This window comes from Rana temporaria, chromosome 5 (genome assembly GCF_905171775.1).
Source record: "Rana temporaria chromosome 5, aRanTem1.1, whole genome shotgun sequence".
NCBI classification, from domain to species: Eukaryota; Metazoa; Chordata; class Amphibia; order Anura; family Ranidae; genus Rana; species Rana temporaria.
The window spans coordinates 105,180,681-105,197,023 of record NC_053493.1 but is presented as its reverse complement, the minus strand read 5'-3'; the positions used below and the strand labels follow the sequence as shown (position 1 = coordinate 105,197,023).

Genomic DNA, 16,343 nt, shown 5'->3' with positions numbered 1-16,343 from the left:
ATTAATTCTCCCTTGGATTAGAGATTCAGTACTGGATTAGTCTATCATTGATGACAGCATACTGTATCCGTCCAATGTGATATGCTTAAATTAAAAGAGTGCATTAACTTCATTCATTTGTGCATGGTCTAGTTCAAAATAAATCATCTAGGGGAAAACATTTCTTTTTTTTAAGCAAATCTTTGGACCACACACTGATTATTAAATATAGTATTGTCCAGACATTAAATACATTCTATAAAGATTATTGCATTTAATATATTTGAAAATTTAACACCACAGACAATTAGATGAGCTACATGGCAGCTTCACCTATTTCCATTTATTGCTGTACTAGACTCCTGCCAGTTCATTAACTTCAATATGACCACATTAAGGACTGTTTCCAAATTTCCCCAACATATATTACATTCAGCATGCCTTTGTTGTAGGCAAGTAGAGAGAAAAAAAGAACATTACTGTACATACAATTATTTTATGCATAATGCCATTAAAATGCACCACTGAACACTGATTAATGAAACACCACTGATTAATAAAAAGTTAGAGCATGCACAACTACATTTTCCTAATGGCAGACATGATTGGGTATTTATTTCTTATTTCTTCAAAACATTAGTCTTGAGATTATCTTTATTAAATATGTTTTCCCTTCAATCTGCTTTACAGAATCACTAATCTTATTCCTAGAGAACTGAGGATTTATTCACAGGGAATGAATTCACATTCCTACAAATATAGAATATTACCATGGCAGATCATTTTTTTTGTTATTAAGTTGCATCCTTTAAGGGCCTGACCTGTTCTAATTTACATCCATGGTGAGTTATTAATATAACTCCTTTGCCGAATATCCTAGAATTGTTTCTTCCATAAAGCCTTCTGTTGAATCAATCATGAGATGGCTATTAGTAAAGAACTGTGAGCATGTAGGGGGTTACAGGGAAGCTTTCCATTGAACAGAGACAGCAGGACAGAGCAGCAGGGGAATTCTATTAATTTAACAAATTGGAATGGGCATCAATGTATTGCCAACAATTAGAAGTAGAGGTAAAATACTATAATAATAATAATAATAATAATAATAATAATAATAATAATAATAATAATAATAATAATAATAATAAATAGTAATAATCTAGACAATGATGTTATGTCACAGCTAAAATAGAAACAATACACGGTACAGTAAGAAAATACTCCTCATCAGCTATAAGAATTATATGATAAATAGTTTTAGTAGTTTGCAAACCTATAATAGAGGCCTAAATATAGTTTACTATAACTAGACAATATGTTTTTTTTTCTGATTGTTGTATGATATCAGCTCAGCAACTTAGCAACAAACTTGTAACACATGCAATTCCTGACTTAGTTGATCCACTGTAAAAATAGTTAGAGACCAGTTACTTTCTCAGCAAAGTTACAGTGGCAGTATTTCTCACATTACATACAACTTTCACCAGAGATGCTTTCAAGTAAAATAGCCTAATGGTTAACTACTATAGCAGTTCAAGCTCAGCAGCATCTGTTCCCTGCTAAAATGTAGCCATCCCTCTATAGATCAGTCAGCATAATCCCTTCAAAAGCAAGCCTTTCCATCAGAAAACAGAAAGCCCAATAACATAGCTCAGGGCTGAGGAGTACATGAACTGTACAAGGTAAATGCATTCAGATGTCCCTGGTACTAAAATTTGAAGGAGCACCAGGTAAATGTATGGAGTCGCCCCTGGTGCTAAAATATCTAGGTGCACAAGGCGACTTGTTGGAGCTGTCCATGGTGCTAAGATCTCAATGTCCCTGAATAAAATGTATGGGGTTGTCTATGGCAGTGGTTCTCAACATCAGTCCTCAAGTACCTCCAACGGGCCATGTTTGCAGGTTTTCCTTTATTTTGCACAGGTGCTTTAGATCAGAGACAATAGCTTGGTATTTTGGACAGCTATTTAATCTAAGAGCAATTCCCAAAACATGGCCTGTTGGGGGTACTTGAGGACTGAGGTTGAGAACCACTGGTCTATGGTGCTGAAATCTGTAGGTGTGAAAGGTAACTGTATGGAGCTGTCACTGGTGCTGAAATACTGATGTGCACCAGGTAACTGCATGGAGCTGTCTGTGGTGCTGAAATACTGATGTGCACCAGGAAAATGTAAGGTGTTGCCCCTGGTGCTAAAATATCTAGGTGTGAAAGACATGGGGTTGTCAATGGTGCTGTAGGTGCACAATGTAACTGTAAGGAGTTACCCCTGGTGCTAAAATCTCTAGGTGTGCAAGACATGGGGTTGTCTATGGCAGGGTTTCTCAACTCCAGTCCTCAAGGCGCCCCAACAGGTCATGTTTTCAGGCTTCCCATTATTTTGCATTAGTGATTTGATCAGTTTCACTGCCTTCGTAATTACCACAGCTGTTTCAACTGAGGGAAATCCTGAAAACATGACCTGTTGGGGCGCTTTGAGGACTGGAGTTGAGAAACACTGGTCTATGGTGCTGTAGGTGCACAAGGTAACTGTATGGCACTGTCCAAGATGCTGAAATACTGATGTGCACCAGGTAACTGTATTAAGCTGTCCATGGTACTGAAATACTGAAAATACTGCTGTGCACCAGGTAACTGTATGGATCTGTCAGTGGTGCTGAAATACTGATGTGCACCAGGTAAATATACAGAGTTGCCCCTGCTACTAAAATCTTTAGGTGCACAAGACAACTGTTCGGAGGTATCCATAGTGCTGAGATCTGGATGTGCTCAACGAAAATGTATGGGGTTTTCTATGGCGGTCATTCTCAACCTCAGTCCCCAAGTACCCCAAACAGGCTATGTTTGCAGGTTATTTAATCTTGCACAGGTGCTTTAAATCAGAGTCAATGGCTTGGTATTTTGGGCAGCTATTTTATTTAGGAGAAGTTACCAAAACATGGCCTGTTGGGGGTACTGTATGGGGCTAAAAAACTGATATGCACCAGGTAAATGTACAGAGTTGCCCCTGGTACTAAAATCTTTAGGTGCACAAGACAACTGTTCGGAGGTGTCCATGGTGCTAAGATTTGGATGTACTCAATGAAAATGTATGGGGTTTTCTATGGCAGTCTTTCTCAACCTCAGTCCCCAAGTACCCCAAACAGGCTATGTTTGCAGGTTCTTTAATCTTGCACAAGTGCTTTAAATCATATTCAATGGCTTGGTATTTTTGGCAGCTATTTTATCTAGGAGAAGTTGCCAAAACATGGCCTGTTGGGGGTACTCTATGGGGCTATCCATGGTGCTGAAATACTGATGTGCACCAGGTAACTGTATGGAGCTGTCCATGCTGCTGAAATACTAATGTGCACCAGGTAAATGTATGGAGTTGCCCCAGTGCTAAAATCTTTATGTGTACAAGGCAACTGTTCAGAGCTCTCCATTGAGATCTGGATGTGATCAAAGAAAATGTATGGGGTGCTGAAATCTGTAGGTGTGCAAGGTAAATATATGGAGCTGTCTATGGTGCTGAAATACTGATGTGCATCAGGTAAATGTATGGGGCTATCCATGGTGCTGAAATCTGTAGGTGCACAAGGTAAATATATGGAGCTTTCCATGGTGCCGAAATACTGATGTGCACCAGGTAAATGTATGGAGTTCCGCCAGTGCTAAAATATCTAGGTGTAAAAGGCAACTAACTGTTCAGAGCTCTCCATGGAGATCTGGATGTGATAAAAGAAAATGTATGGGGTGCTGAAATCTGTAGGTGTGCAAGGTAAATATATGGAGCTATCAATGGGGCTGAAATACTGATGTGCAGCAGGTAAATGTATGGGGCTACTCATGGTGCTGAAATCTGTAGGTGCACAAGGTAAATATATGGAGCTGTCCATGGTGCTGAAATACTAATGTGCACCAGGTAAATGTATGGAGTTGCCCCAGTGCTAAAATCTTTAGGTGTACAAGGCAACTGTTCAGCGTTATCCATGGAGATCTGGATGTGATCAAAGGAAGTGTATGGGGTGCTGAAATCTGTAGGTTTGCAAGGTAAATATATGGATCTGTCTATGGTGCTGAAATACTGATGTGCAGCAGGTAAATGTATGGGGCTATCCATGGTGCTGAAATCTGTAGGTGCACAAGGTAAATATATGGAGCTGTCCATGGTGCTGAAATACTGATGTGCACCAGGTAAATGTATGGAGTTCCGCTAGTGCTAAAATATCTAGGTGTAAAAGGCAACTGCTCTCCATGGAGATCTGGATGTGATCAAAGAAAATGCATGGGGTGCTGAAATCTGTAGGTGTGCAAGGTGAATATATGGAGCTGTCCAAGGTGCTGAAATCTGTAGGTGCACAAGGTTAATATATAGAGCTATCCATGGTTCTGAAATCTGTAGGTGAACAAAGTTAATTAATGGAGTTGTCCATAGTGCTGAAATGCTGATGTGCAGCAGGTAAATGTACTGGGCTATCCATGGTGCTAAAATATTTAGATTCCCAATGTAACTATATAGAGCTGTCAATGGTGCTGAAATATCGATATGCACCAGGTGAATGTATTTAGCTGTCCATGGTGCTGAAATGCTGATGTTAAGCGGGTAACTGTATGGGGCTATCCATGGTGCTGAAATGTGTAGGTGCACAAGGTAACTATATAGAGCTGTCCATGGTGGTGAAATATCGATATGCACAAGGTGATTGTATTGAGCTGTCCATGGTGCTGAAATATCGATATGCACCAGGTGAATGTATTGAGCTGTACATGGTGCTGAAATACCGATGTTCAGCAGGTAACTGTATGAGGCTATCCATGGTGCTGAAATATCGATATGCACCAGGTGAATATATTGAGCTGTACATGGTGCTGAAATATCGATATGCACCAGGTGAATATATTGAGCTGTCCATTGTGCTGAAATGCTGATGTTCAGCAGGTAACTGTATGGGGCTATCCATGGTGCTGAAATATCGATATGCACCAGGTGAATGTATTGAACTGTACATGGTGCTGAAATGCTGATGTTCAGCAGGTAACTGTATGGGGCTATCCATGGTGCTGAAATGTGTAGGCGCACAAGGTAACTATATAGTGCTGTCCATGGTGCTGAAATATCGATATGCACAAGGTGAATGTATTGAGCTGTCCATGGTGCTGAAATCTAGATGTGCATAAAGTAAACGTATGGAGCGATCATCCATGGTGCTTGTAGGTGTACAAGGTACATGTATGGAGCCGTCCGCTCTGATGAATTCTAGCCGTTCACACGGTAAACTTGAAATGCACTAATCCGTATCTCCCACAACTACTTGGTAATAAGTGTTTGCTATGACTGCCTTATAACACACATAACTGAACTGACAGCAAGCGGCAATGAAATAGATCAATAAATAAGTTATTGTGACATCCAAAATGCCACCTACAGACTTTTAACTAATGCATCTAAGCCATGGGAAAATATCAAAGTGCATAGAAATCAGCCAGCGATCTCTGATTGCTGTCACTCCCTGCTGCAAGTATGACCATAAAACAAAGTAAAGACTTACGTGTTCCGTCGAATCTAGTCGCTATGGTATCTAAGAAGGTGTTCTGAGGTGCTAATAATCCTTTCATAACAGGCATTTTTCCAGCCCGGTGTGTAATTCTCCATCAAAGTTTATAAACAAGGGTGTTTTGGAAGAAAGTGCAGAGGGGGGAGGGATGAAATGAGGAAGAGGAGGTGGCGGGTGAGGTGGTAGTGGTGAAAAGAGGAGGAGGGGGTGCAGTCACTGGCGACTCCTGATTATCCCTGGGAGCGCCCAGTCCACCACAAGTCTGCTTTATCCTGAACGCTGCAGCACAGCTGTGACCTTCCCCAGCCAGCTCTCTCCAAACCCGAGCAATGGATTAATGTAATCTCCGCAAAATGCCTCTGTATTTCTATTACCCAAACCAAAGTTACCAGACTGTACTTCTCTAAATAGGAAAAATCCAAAATCAGTTAACCCTTTTTTTTTTTCGGAGGGAAATAATCAATACTAGATGACAGCCTTTTTCCTCTCTTCTCAATCCTCCAGCCCCGTGCTGATTATTCACTTTGTACTGTGGGTTTAAATTGCACCATGGCACTCTACAGAACCGTAACCTTCCACGGAGCTATATTTAGATTCATGTAAAAGCACAAAAAAAGGTTCCTGCAAGCGGTGACTTTAGTCTGCAATACAAAAGCAGGAAGGCTGTAACGCTAGCCAGGAGAGCAGCTGGGACGTATGATAGCAGAGCATGCAGCCCTTTCTCTATTTAATTTAGCCATTCCTCATTTGGAGAGACGATCCCTCCTTGCATTTTCTGCAGGCTCTCTAGACAATGCCTCGCACACCTCCAAAGGAAACAGGAGGATCTTTTGTGCTTCTCTGTAGTGAGTTATGTAGGGCAACTTTAGCAGCGTGACAGCCTCGTCCACAATTATTTCTAGTAAGCCTGTATATCTTCTCATCATTAGCTACAACCATCTCACCTACAGTCACGAATAGTGAAGAGTGCTTGCTTTTTTTAAACTGGAGAATGCTAATACTGTATATACTAACAACGATTCTATGTCTATCCATTCAGAGCATAAAGCTTACTAGGGCTTACATAGTAAAGCACAATTTGGGTCAGTATGGCGTTATGGCATGTGAAATCAGGATGTGGGCATAGTATAAATGTAATCAATAACACATTATAAAATCTTTAACATGGTACTACCAATGTTATAGTCATTTTCATTATTCTTTTAAATCTGCAGCATATATTTTAATGCCAGGATAGGCACTTTTAAATGTAAGTAGCCATTTGGCTATATTTTTTAACTTGCTATTTTTAATAAACAATATTACACTGTGGATGTCCTACATTTTTATTGCATATCCAGCCGGTACTTATGAGGAGGAAGATGTACATATATCTCCAGCTAAACTCAATGGGCCAGATTCAGATACATTATCGTATCTATCGGCGGGCGTAGCGTATCTCAGATACACTACGCCGCCGTAACTTAGGGAGCAAGTTCTGTATTCAGAAAGAACTTGCGCCCTAAGTTACGGCGGCGTAGTGTATGTGGTCCGGCGTAAGCCCGCGGAATACAAATTTTCCATTCAGTGGGCGTGTTGTATGGTAATGAAGGCTGACCCCACGTGAATGACGTTTTTGACTAACGGCGCATGCGCCGTCCGTGAACGTATCCCAGTGCGCATGCTCCCAATTATGCCGCAAATAGTCAAGGCTTTCAACGTGAACGTAACTTACGCAAAGCCCTATTCGCGAACGTTTTCCGCAAACGACGTAAACGACAGAAAATTCGACAATGTCCCGACGTCAATACTTAACATTGCGTATGCCTCATATAGCAGGGTAACTTTACGCCGGTTCAACGCCTTACGCACACGACGCATATAGATACGCCGGGCGCAACTACATTCGTGAATTGGCGTATCTACCTAATTTGCATATTCTACGCGTAAATCTACGGAAGCGCCACCTAGCGGCCAGCGTAAATATGCAACTAAGATACGACGGCGTAAGAAGCTTACGTCAGTCGGATCTTAGCAAATTTCCGGCGTATCTTGTTTTCTAAATACAGAAAAAAGATACGCTGGCGCATCCTAGAAGTTACGTGGCGTATCAATAGATACGCCAGCGTAACTTCTTTCTGAATCTGGCCCATAGTGAGCAGGCACAACAATGCATAAGTGCTGATTGACTTTCTTTTTGGGTAAAAAAGTCAATTATTTTTGGTAGGCAGACTACATATTCAATCACTTTGGGTGATTTATCACAGTCTGGTGAAGGATCACGTATAATCCATTTGAAGATAACATCACAGGAGCACAAATGTTGTTGTTGGATTTTCTATGGACTTTGAAAATCACAATTTGTGTTATTATATAATTGGGATTCTATAAATATATTTTTTCAGTGTTGCACAGGTGTCCACTTAGGTATACATTTGAGTGTGTATTGGTATGATTAATCACTATTTTCATTATCACTACCTATAGCGCCCCCTATTTTCACATTTTTATTATTATTAACACATCACTCTTCTAGGGGAGCAGCTCATTCGTTATTTAACAGATTATTTACAATAATTGGCGCGGAGTACACTCAAATTTATTTTAATAATACCTGGTGAACCTGCCATGAAGGTCTTTGTTCAGGGTCTTCCTAGGGGGTCACCATACTCTATTCCTGTCTGCTAATTTGTTCACATTTTTCAACACTATGCCACTGATTGATTATAAATGTATGTATTAATGTGGGCTCCAAAATATAGGTAATCTGTCAAAAAGTAGAGCTCTATTTTTAAGCCCATGAGAGGCTGAAATGCATTAGTTGGGTAAGTCTTGGGAGGAGACAAGCTGAAGCCTATTTGTCACAAATTTGACCGGGGTTGTCTGCAATTGTGCTCTTCCACTCACAGCAGAAGGCTTACTAGGGCTTAAACAATAAAGCTCAATTTGGGTCAGTGTGGTGTTAAGGCACGTGAAATCAGGATTTGGGGGTTTTGGGCATAGTTTAAAGTATGTGTAAATTTAATCAATAAAACATAAAAACTTTAACATTACATTACCAATTTGTATACAGTTGCAATAAAAAGTATGTGAACCCTTTTGGAATGATATGGATTTCTGCACAAATTGGCCATAACAATATACAATCACAGTCTGCTTAAACTAATAACACACACAGAATTAAATGTTACCATGTTTTTATTGAACACACCATGTAAACATTCACAGTGCAGGTGGAAAAAGTATGTGAACCCTTGGATTTAATAACTGGTTGAACCTCCTTTGGCAGCAATAACTTCAACCAAGCGTTTCCTGTAGTTGCAGATCAGATGTGCATAATGGTCAGGAGTAATTCTTGACCATTTGTCTTTACAGAACTGTTTCAGTTCATTAAAATTCTTGGGATGTCTGGTGTGAATCGCTTTCTTGAGGTCATGCCACAGCATCTCAATCGGAATGAGGTCAGGACTCTCACTGGGCCACTCCAGAAGGCGTATTTTCTTCTGTTTAAGCCATTCTGTTGTTGAATTACTTCTATGCTTTGGGTCGTTGTCCTGTTGCAACACCCATCTTCTGTTGAGCTTCAGCTGGTGGACAGATGGCCTTAAGTTTTCCTGCAAAATGTCTTGATAAACTTGGGAATTCATTTTTCCTTTGATGATAGCAATCCGTCCAGGCCCTGACGCAGCAAAGCAGCCCCAAACCATGATGCCCCCACCACCATACTTCACAGTTGGGATGAGGTTTTGATGTTGGTGTGCTGTGCCTCTTTTTCTCCACACATAGTGTTGTGTGTTTCTTCCAAACAACTCAACTTTGGTTTCATCTGTCCACAGAATATTTCGCCTGTACTGCTGTGGAACATCCAGGTGCTCTTGTGCAAACTGTAAACATGCAGCAATGTTTTTTTTGGACAGCAGTGGCTTCCTCTGTGGTATCCTCCCATGAAATACATTCTTGTTTAGTGTTTTACATATCGTAGATTCGCTAACAGGGATGTTAGCATATGTCAGAGACTTTTGTAAGTCTTTAGCTGACACTCTAGGATTCTTCTTCACCCCATTGAGCAGTCTGCGCTGTGCTCTTGCAGTCATCTTTACAGGACGGCCACTCCTATGGAGAGTAGCAGCAGTGCTGAGATACTTTTATAATCCTTTCCAGCTTTATGCAAGTCAACAATTCTTAATCGTAGGTCTTCTGAGAGCTCTTGTGTGCGAGGCATCATTCACATCAGGCAATGCTTCTTGTGAAAATCAAACCCAGAACTGGTGTGTGTTTTTTATAGGGTAGGGCAGCTGTAACCAACATCTCCAATCTCATTTCATTGATTGGATGCCAGTTGGCTGACACCTCACTACAATTAGCTCTTGCAGATGTCATTAGTCTAGGGGTTCACATACTTTTTCCACCTGCACTGTGAATGTTTACATGGTGTGTTCAATAAAAACATGGTAACATTTAATTCTTTGTGTGTAATTAGTCTAAGCAGACTGTGATTGTCTATTGTTGTGACATAGATGAAGATCAGATCACGTTTTATGACCAATTTGTGCAGAAATCCATATCATTCCAAAAGGGTTCACATACTTTGTATTGCAACTGTAGTAATTATCATTCTTTTTTTGAATCTGTAGCTTTCATTTTAATAATACCTGCCATAAAGGTATTGGTTCAGGTTCTTCCTAGGCGGTGACCATGCTCTGTTCTGTCTGATAATTATTTTTTTGCATTTTTTAACACTATCTCACTGATTGATTGTAAATATATGTATGAATGTGGGCTCTAAAATATAGGTAATCACAAAGTAGAGATTTTTGGAGGGAAGATTATGGTGTGGGGTTATTTTTCAGGGGTTGGGCTTGGTCCCTTGGTTCCAGTGAAGAGAACTCTTTTGGTGTCAGCATACCACGACATTTTGGACAATTCTCCCAACTTTCATGCTCCCAACTTTGTGGTAACAGTTTGGGGATGGCCCCTTCCTGTTCAAACAGGACTACGCACCAGTGCACAAAGCAAGGTCTAAAAAGACATGGATGTGCAAGTTTGGGTTGAAGGAACTTGACTGACCTCAACAGAGTCCTGATCTCAACCCGATAGAACAGCTTTTGGATGAATTGGAGTGAAGACTGCGAGTCAGGCCTTCTCGTCAACATTAGTGCCTGACCTCACGAACGCGCTTCTGGAAGAATGGTCAAAAATTCCCATAGACACACTCCTAAACCTTGTGTACAGCCTTCCAAGAAGAGTTGAAGCTCTTATAGCTGCAAAGGGTGGGCCAACTTAATATTGAACGCTACGGACTAAGACTGGAATGCCATTTGAGTTCATGTGTGTCTCAATACTTTTGGTAATTTAGTGTACATTATGCTGGCATGGTCCACTGTTGTCACCATAAGGAAATAAACCATGGGAAAAACCTTGTAGAGATTGTTGGAGTCCATGCATGTAATCAGGAAGTAGCTTCAGGAGATCAGTAGCATTGAGCTGCAAAAAAGTATTACAAAATATTAAAATAGTGTTTTATTGATACACAGTTCAGACAGCTGTATAGTAATCTAAGGCTGTGTTGACATTGGTGTGCTATGGTTTGGGTGCAGAGCAATTGTATGTGTGTTTTACACACACTTTTATGTGCATTTCTATTGACTTCTATTAGGCTGTGCATTTTCTGAAAGTCCACTAAAGATGCAGTATACAGGACTTGCATTTTCATGAAAACACACAGTCTAATAGAAGTCATTGGGATTGCACCTAAAACTGTGTGTAAAAAACACATACAATTGCGCTACTTTCAAACCACAGCACACCAGTGTGAAACTAGACTAAATGTTATTAATTTAGAATTTACACCTAAGTTAATTTAATACCTGGTAATGTTGCCATGAAGGTCCTTGTTTATGCACTTCCTGTCATGGGGTAACAATTCTCTGACCCTGTCTCCTGCAATGTCACCCTGTCATTTGTGTTTCTGATAATAAGAATACATAATAAGTTTCTGTGTCAACACTAAATTCTCAGGTATTTTATGGTGCTGTCACCATTAGGAAGCTGGTCCTAAGTAATATCCAGCCAAATCTGAAGCAAGTGAATGTAGATAGGAAACAGACACGAAAAGAAGATACAAAGCAGTGGGGGAGATTTACTAAAGCTGGTGCACACAGATATCCAGCCAAATTTGAAGCAAGTGAATGTAGATAGGAAAAAGAAACAAAAAGAAGATAAAAAACAGTGTGGGAGATTTACTGGTGCAAACAAAATCTGGTGAATTTGTGAATAGTAACCAATCAGCCTCCAGGTTTTATTGTTAAAGCTTCACTGAATGAGCTGAAGTGAGAAGTGAGAAGCTAATTGGTTACTATGTACAGATGCACCAGATTCCGTGTGCACCCACTTTTAGTAAATCTCCACCAGTATTTTTTTAGTTGGCAATAGCATGTAATACACAGTGGCCCAGATTCAGGTAGAATTGCGCTATATTTGCGCGAGCACAGGGCAACGATTTTGCCCTGCGCCCACGCAAATATTTTGCGCTGCCCTCGATTCACGGAGCAGTAGCTCCGTGAATTGCAAGGGCGCGCCGGCAAAATTGCCCAGCGTAAGCGCACGCAATGTAAATGATCCCGCCGGGGGCGGGAATCATTTAAATTAGGCGCGCTCACGCACCGAGCGTACAGCGCATGCTCCGTCGGGAAACTTTCCCGACGTGCATTGCGGCAAATGACGTCGCAAGGACGTCATTTGCTTCAAAGTGAACGTGAATGGCGTCCAGCGCCATTCACGCATCACTTACGCAAACGCCGTGAAATTCAAATTTCACGGCGCGGGAGCGGCAGGTATACTTTAGCATTGGCTGCCCCTGCTATTAGAAAGGGCAGCCTTGCGCTAAAGTTGCCGTACGGAAACTCTGTACCTGGCTTGCGCGGGGCCCGCGCAAGTTTGTGAATCAGTTGGTAGTATGCAATTTGCATACTACACGCTGATCACAATGGGAGCGCCCCCTAGCGGCACACGCAAGAATGCAGCCTAAAATCTGCGAGGCATAAGAGCCTTATGCCGCGCAGATTTTAGGCTGCAGTCGGTGTAACGAGGTTCCTGAATCAGGAGCACTCGTTACACCGGAGCAAGTAAGCAATTGTGCCGTGTAACTTATGGTTACACGGGCGCAATTGCTTCTTGAATCTGGGCCAGTGATTTCACAAACTAAATGTCATCAATTTGGGAATTAAATATTTTTTATGTATAGGATTTACATAATAATGAACAATCCAAGTCATTAAAACATTATTAGTGTTTAAAATAAAACAAGTATAGGGGATTCTGAAATATTGCAATCAGCTATGGTAGACCAAACTATTGATAATTATTAAAATAAAGCAGATTCAAGATTTTTATTACTCCACACTGAACAAAGCCAGTGAAAAGACAGAAAACAGTTATAATGACTTCTGCCTGAGGGGAAATAGTATTGTGTTTCTGTGGAAATTGATAGTGCCCCTGTGCTGTATAACTGCATGTTATTAAAAAGGGAAGCTTATTCTAGCCTGCAGCAATTAATCTGCCATAACTCTTCCACCCTTACTAAAACAGTTATGCTTGAATACTGTGTCCTGCCCAAGACCCTTCCCCTACATGAAACATGGCACTGTCAAAGCTACAATTGGGAAAAATGCAAAAAAGGGGTTTGTGTTATCCTTCCTTCTTTTGCCTTTTCTCTTTTATTTAAAAGCTAGTGCAAACACCTTAACTTTCAGCCCACTCTTGAATTTCAGCTAATATGAATGGAATAACGTGAAATTCATTACAAAAGCTACAATAGGATATACACACTACACCATTTCAATAAAGCCTGTAGTGAGAAAATATGCAGGTTGTTATTGCCGACTTCCCCTTCTAAAAATGCTATCCGTCACTGTTATGCTTATCCAGTTGCTTCAGAACTTTCAAAGGCATAGACCAGGTGTACAGACTTTTTAATTGAAATGCTTGTTGCAGGTCAGCAACTGCACTGAATTATGCAAAGCACAGCCAGCCAGGTAACTTGTATTCTAAGAAGGAGACCAGAAATGGCAGTCCCAGTGTTTCTCCAATTACAGATTTCCTTAAAAAAACTTGTCCCCTTAAATGAATATAAAATATATATATTTTTTACATTTACTTGAAGCCATCACTTAACTCACAGCTGCTGTAATGTAATATCACAATCCATATAACAGGAATTATTTAATACTCCAGCAGCCAAGAATATCAACACGGTCAGACTGGCACAAAGAAAATGGTTAAATATATTCTTTTGTCTTTCAGACTTGAATTCATAGCATAGCCTGTTTTTTTTTAATCTTCCTCCTGGATGTCACAGTGCAGTGTGTACCTCGTTACTAGACAATTGCAATTTATGAGGTTACAGTGTTATAAAAAGGAAGGAAAAATAACACACAAAGGACCGGCAATGGAGATCTCTGTTTAAAAATAGCAACACCCTTTATCAGCAGTTGAGAAGTTCGTGTCTTTTTCAGGAAGCTGTCGGGTTTCCAGCAGAGAGATTTACGGTGTACAGTACAGGGAGCAGCGTGATATAAGTGAAGTAACTGTAAGACAGCCCCATTTGGTAGGTAGAACATAAATCATTTCCTAGGAGAGACCAGTAGCTCAGAGGCAGTTGGCTCTCTGAGGAATCATTTGTGTACCCAATGCAGAGCACAAAGCTACCATCACAGTTGTAATTGGTTGCCTTTACTGTGAGGTGGAGGAGATTCCCTGCTACACTGACAAGATATTGCAGCTCCTGAGAACACCTCTGAGGCCAATACAGATGGAATGCTTTGTCACATACGGTGCATATTATACTTCCCCAAAAGCCACAGAGATTTTACTATTATTTGTGAGGCTATGAGGTAGTGAGCGGGTGAATCAGCCCAAGTTCAAGTCCCCCAGCATTCAGCAAATCATGTTCAAAATGTGGCAAATCCAATTAGAATCTATGGGTTAAATTCTGTCCCATTTTAGGGCTAATAGGCAAACTACTGTGGCTGTTAGCTTGGCATTGCCAAGGGAGCCATGTACCAATGAAAAAAAGAATGTAAAAAAATACCTTATAGTGTGGAGAAGATATTTTCAAATTACTTTGATGGCAAGATTAAAAATACATAAATCCTACAAATAACTAAGACAGTGTTGTGCATGGAGCTTGATATAAAGAGAAATTGGTAGCATGTCAATACGTGGGCTCCAGTGTGCTTGCTTCCTATAGAGAAGACTGGATTTTCTGTTTCTTCTAGGATTAGTAAATCCTGGATTGCATCCTTGCGTTTTAGATCATTTAGTGGGATGTACCCTCAAACCATGGGTCTGCATTTTGTCAGTAACCAGTACACTGACTTTAGGATAGGTGTTGGCAACACTTTATGGTTCCACCCTCCCTAGGACTATGTGTGGCTGTAAAGGAGAAATCAGAGGTGCAAGTGTGCACAAGGGAGCTTGAGTACTCTATGGGGGAACAGACAAGGGCTTAAGCCTATGGGAAGAGTTGAGAAGAGTTTTGTGACATTTTTGTTTAGTAAGAATGGGCAAGAAAAGCCATAGAATGAAGAATTGGTGAGTGGCTTTGAGGCACTATACTGGCCAATCTTCCCACATATGGTGGAAGTATGCACTGGGAAAAATTAGAGCCTACTGCTGAGAAGTATGTGCTATTTTGAACTGTGTTCAGTGGTTTAGGTAGCACATTGCATGTGTGCAGGTGAAAGCAATCTGCTGGTGCTAAGGAGTGCACAAATGGAGTATCTGTGATATGAGGCATTTAAGAAAGAAGGACTATTTTGCTAAGATGGTGAACAGAGTCGGGTGACTGGAGGTGTCGTCACCACCTGTGGAAGTCCCACAGGTGCCTGTACAAACTCTAATGCCGCGTACACCCGATCGTTTTTTTGTCTTGTAAAAAATGTCATTTTTTCTCATGAAAAAAAACGAAGTTTTTCAAACTTGATTTTAAAAAACGACGTTGCCTACACACCATCGTTTTTTCAAAATGCCCTAGCAAAGCGCGTTTACGTTCAGCACGTACGACGGCACTCTTCCATTCAAGCTTGCGTCATAACTTGCTTCTGAGCATGCGCGGGTTTAAAAACGTTGTTTTAAACGTCGTTTTACCCACACACTATCATTTTAAATGACACAAAAAACAACAAAAAAAATTGAAACATGTTCGAAAAAAAATGTTGTCGTTTTTCAGAAGACATAAAACAATGTTTTCCACACACACAGTCATTTTAAATGACGTTTTTTAAAAATGTAGTTTTTTTTTTCATCACAAAAAACGACAGTGTGTACGCGGCATAACTGTTTGGGAGTCTTCTGGGGACTAGACAAAAAGTCTGTTGGCAGCGGTTACTCCAGATACCACAAATGGAAAGCCCACTTTGAGTCCCATGAGAATTGGAGTGAAGTTGCTCCTAGCAATGCCAGTGCTGCTGACTGTGGCAGGTTTAAAACAAAGATTCTTCCTGGAGAGAGGATTCAGAGTGTCTGTGAAAACTTGCAAGCTTCAGGTGAGTGATTGCAAACTCCCATAGCAACCAAACAATGTGTGTCCCTGGAACACCAAAGCTTCTGCAGAGATTTGGCTCAGCAGTCCAACATGCGCGTGTTAATTTCACCCTGCTGAGAGTTACTAAGAGGGAAGCTCCTTTGTGAAAAGTCATCTAGTACCTTGCTTTTAATGTGGCCAATGGGGGCATGGTATGGTGGCCTGCTCTATACTGTTGGATACCATAGTAGATAATGCAGTTGTGAATGAGGCTGTATCCATAAGCCAAGCTGTGTTAAAGTGTCTGCTATCACTTAGGGTGACAGTG

General features: G+C 40.8%; 1 protein-coding gene across 1 annotated transcript in view; it reads right to left on the bottom strand.

Annotated features, from left to right (window-relative positions):
• Positions 1-6,266, bottom strand: part of KCNH8 (potassium voltage-gated channel subfamily H member 8) — a 580,442-nt gene extending 574,176 nt beyond the window's left edge. Inside the window, 1 exon segment of the mRNA XM_040352973.1 lies at positions 5,509-6,266. Coding sequence (XP_040208907.1) covers positions 5,509-5,584 — 76 coding nt within the window. The 5' untranslated portion in view covers positions 5,585-6,266.
• Positions 6,267-16,343: the final 10,077 nt, after the last annotated feature.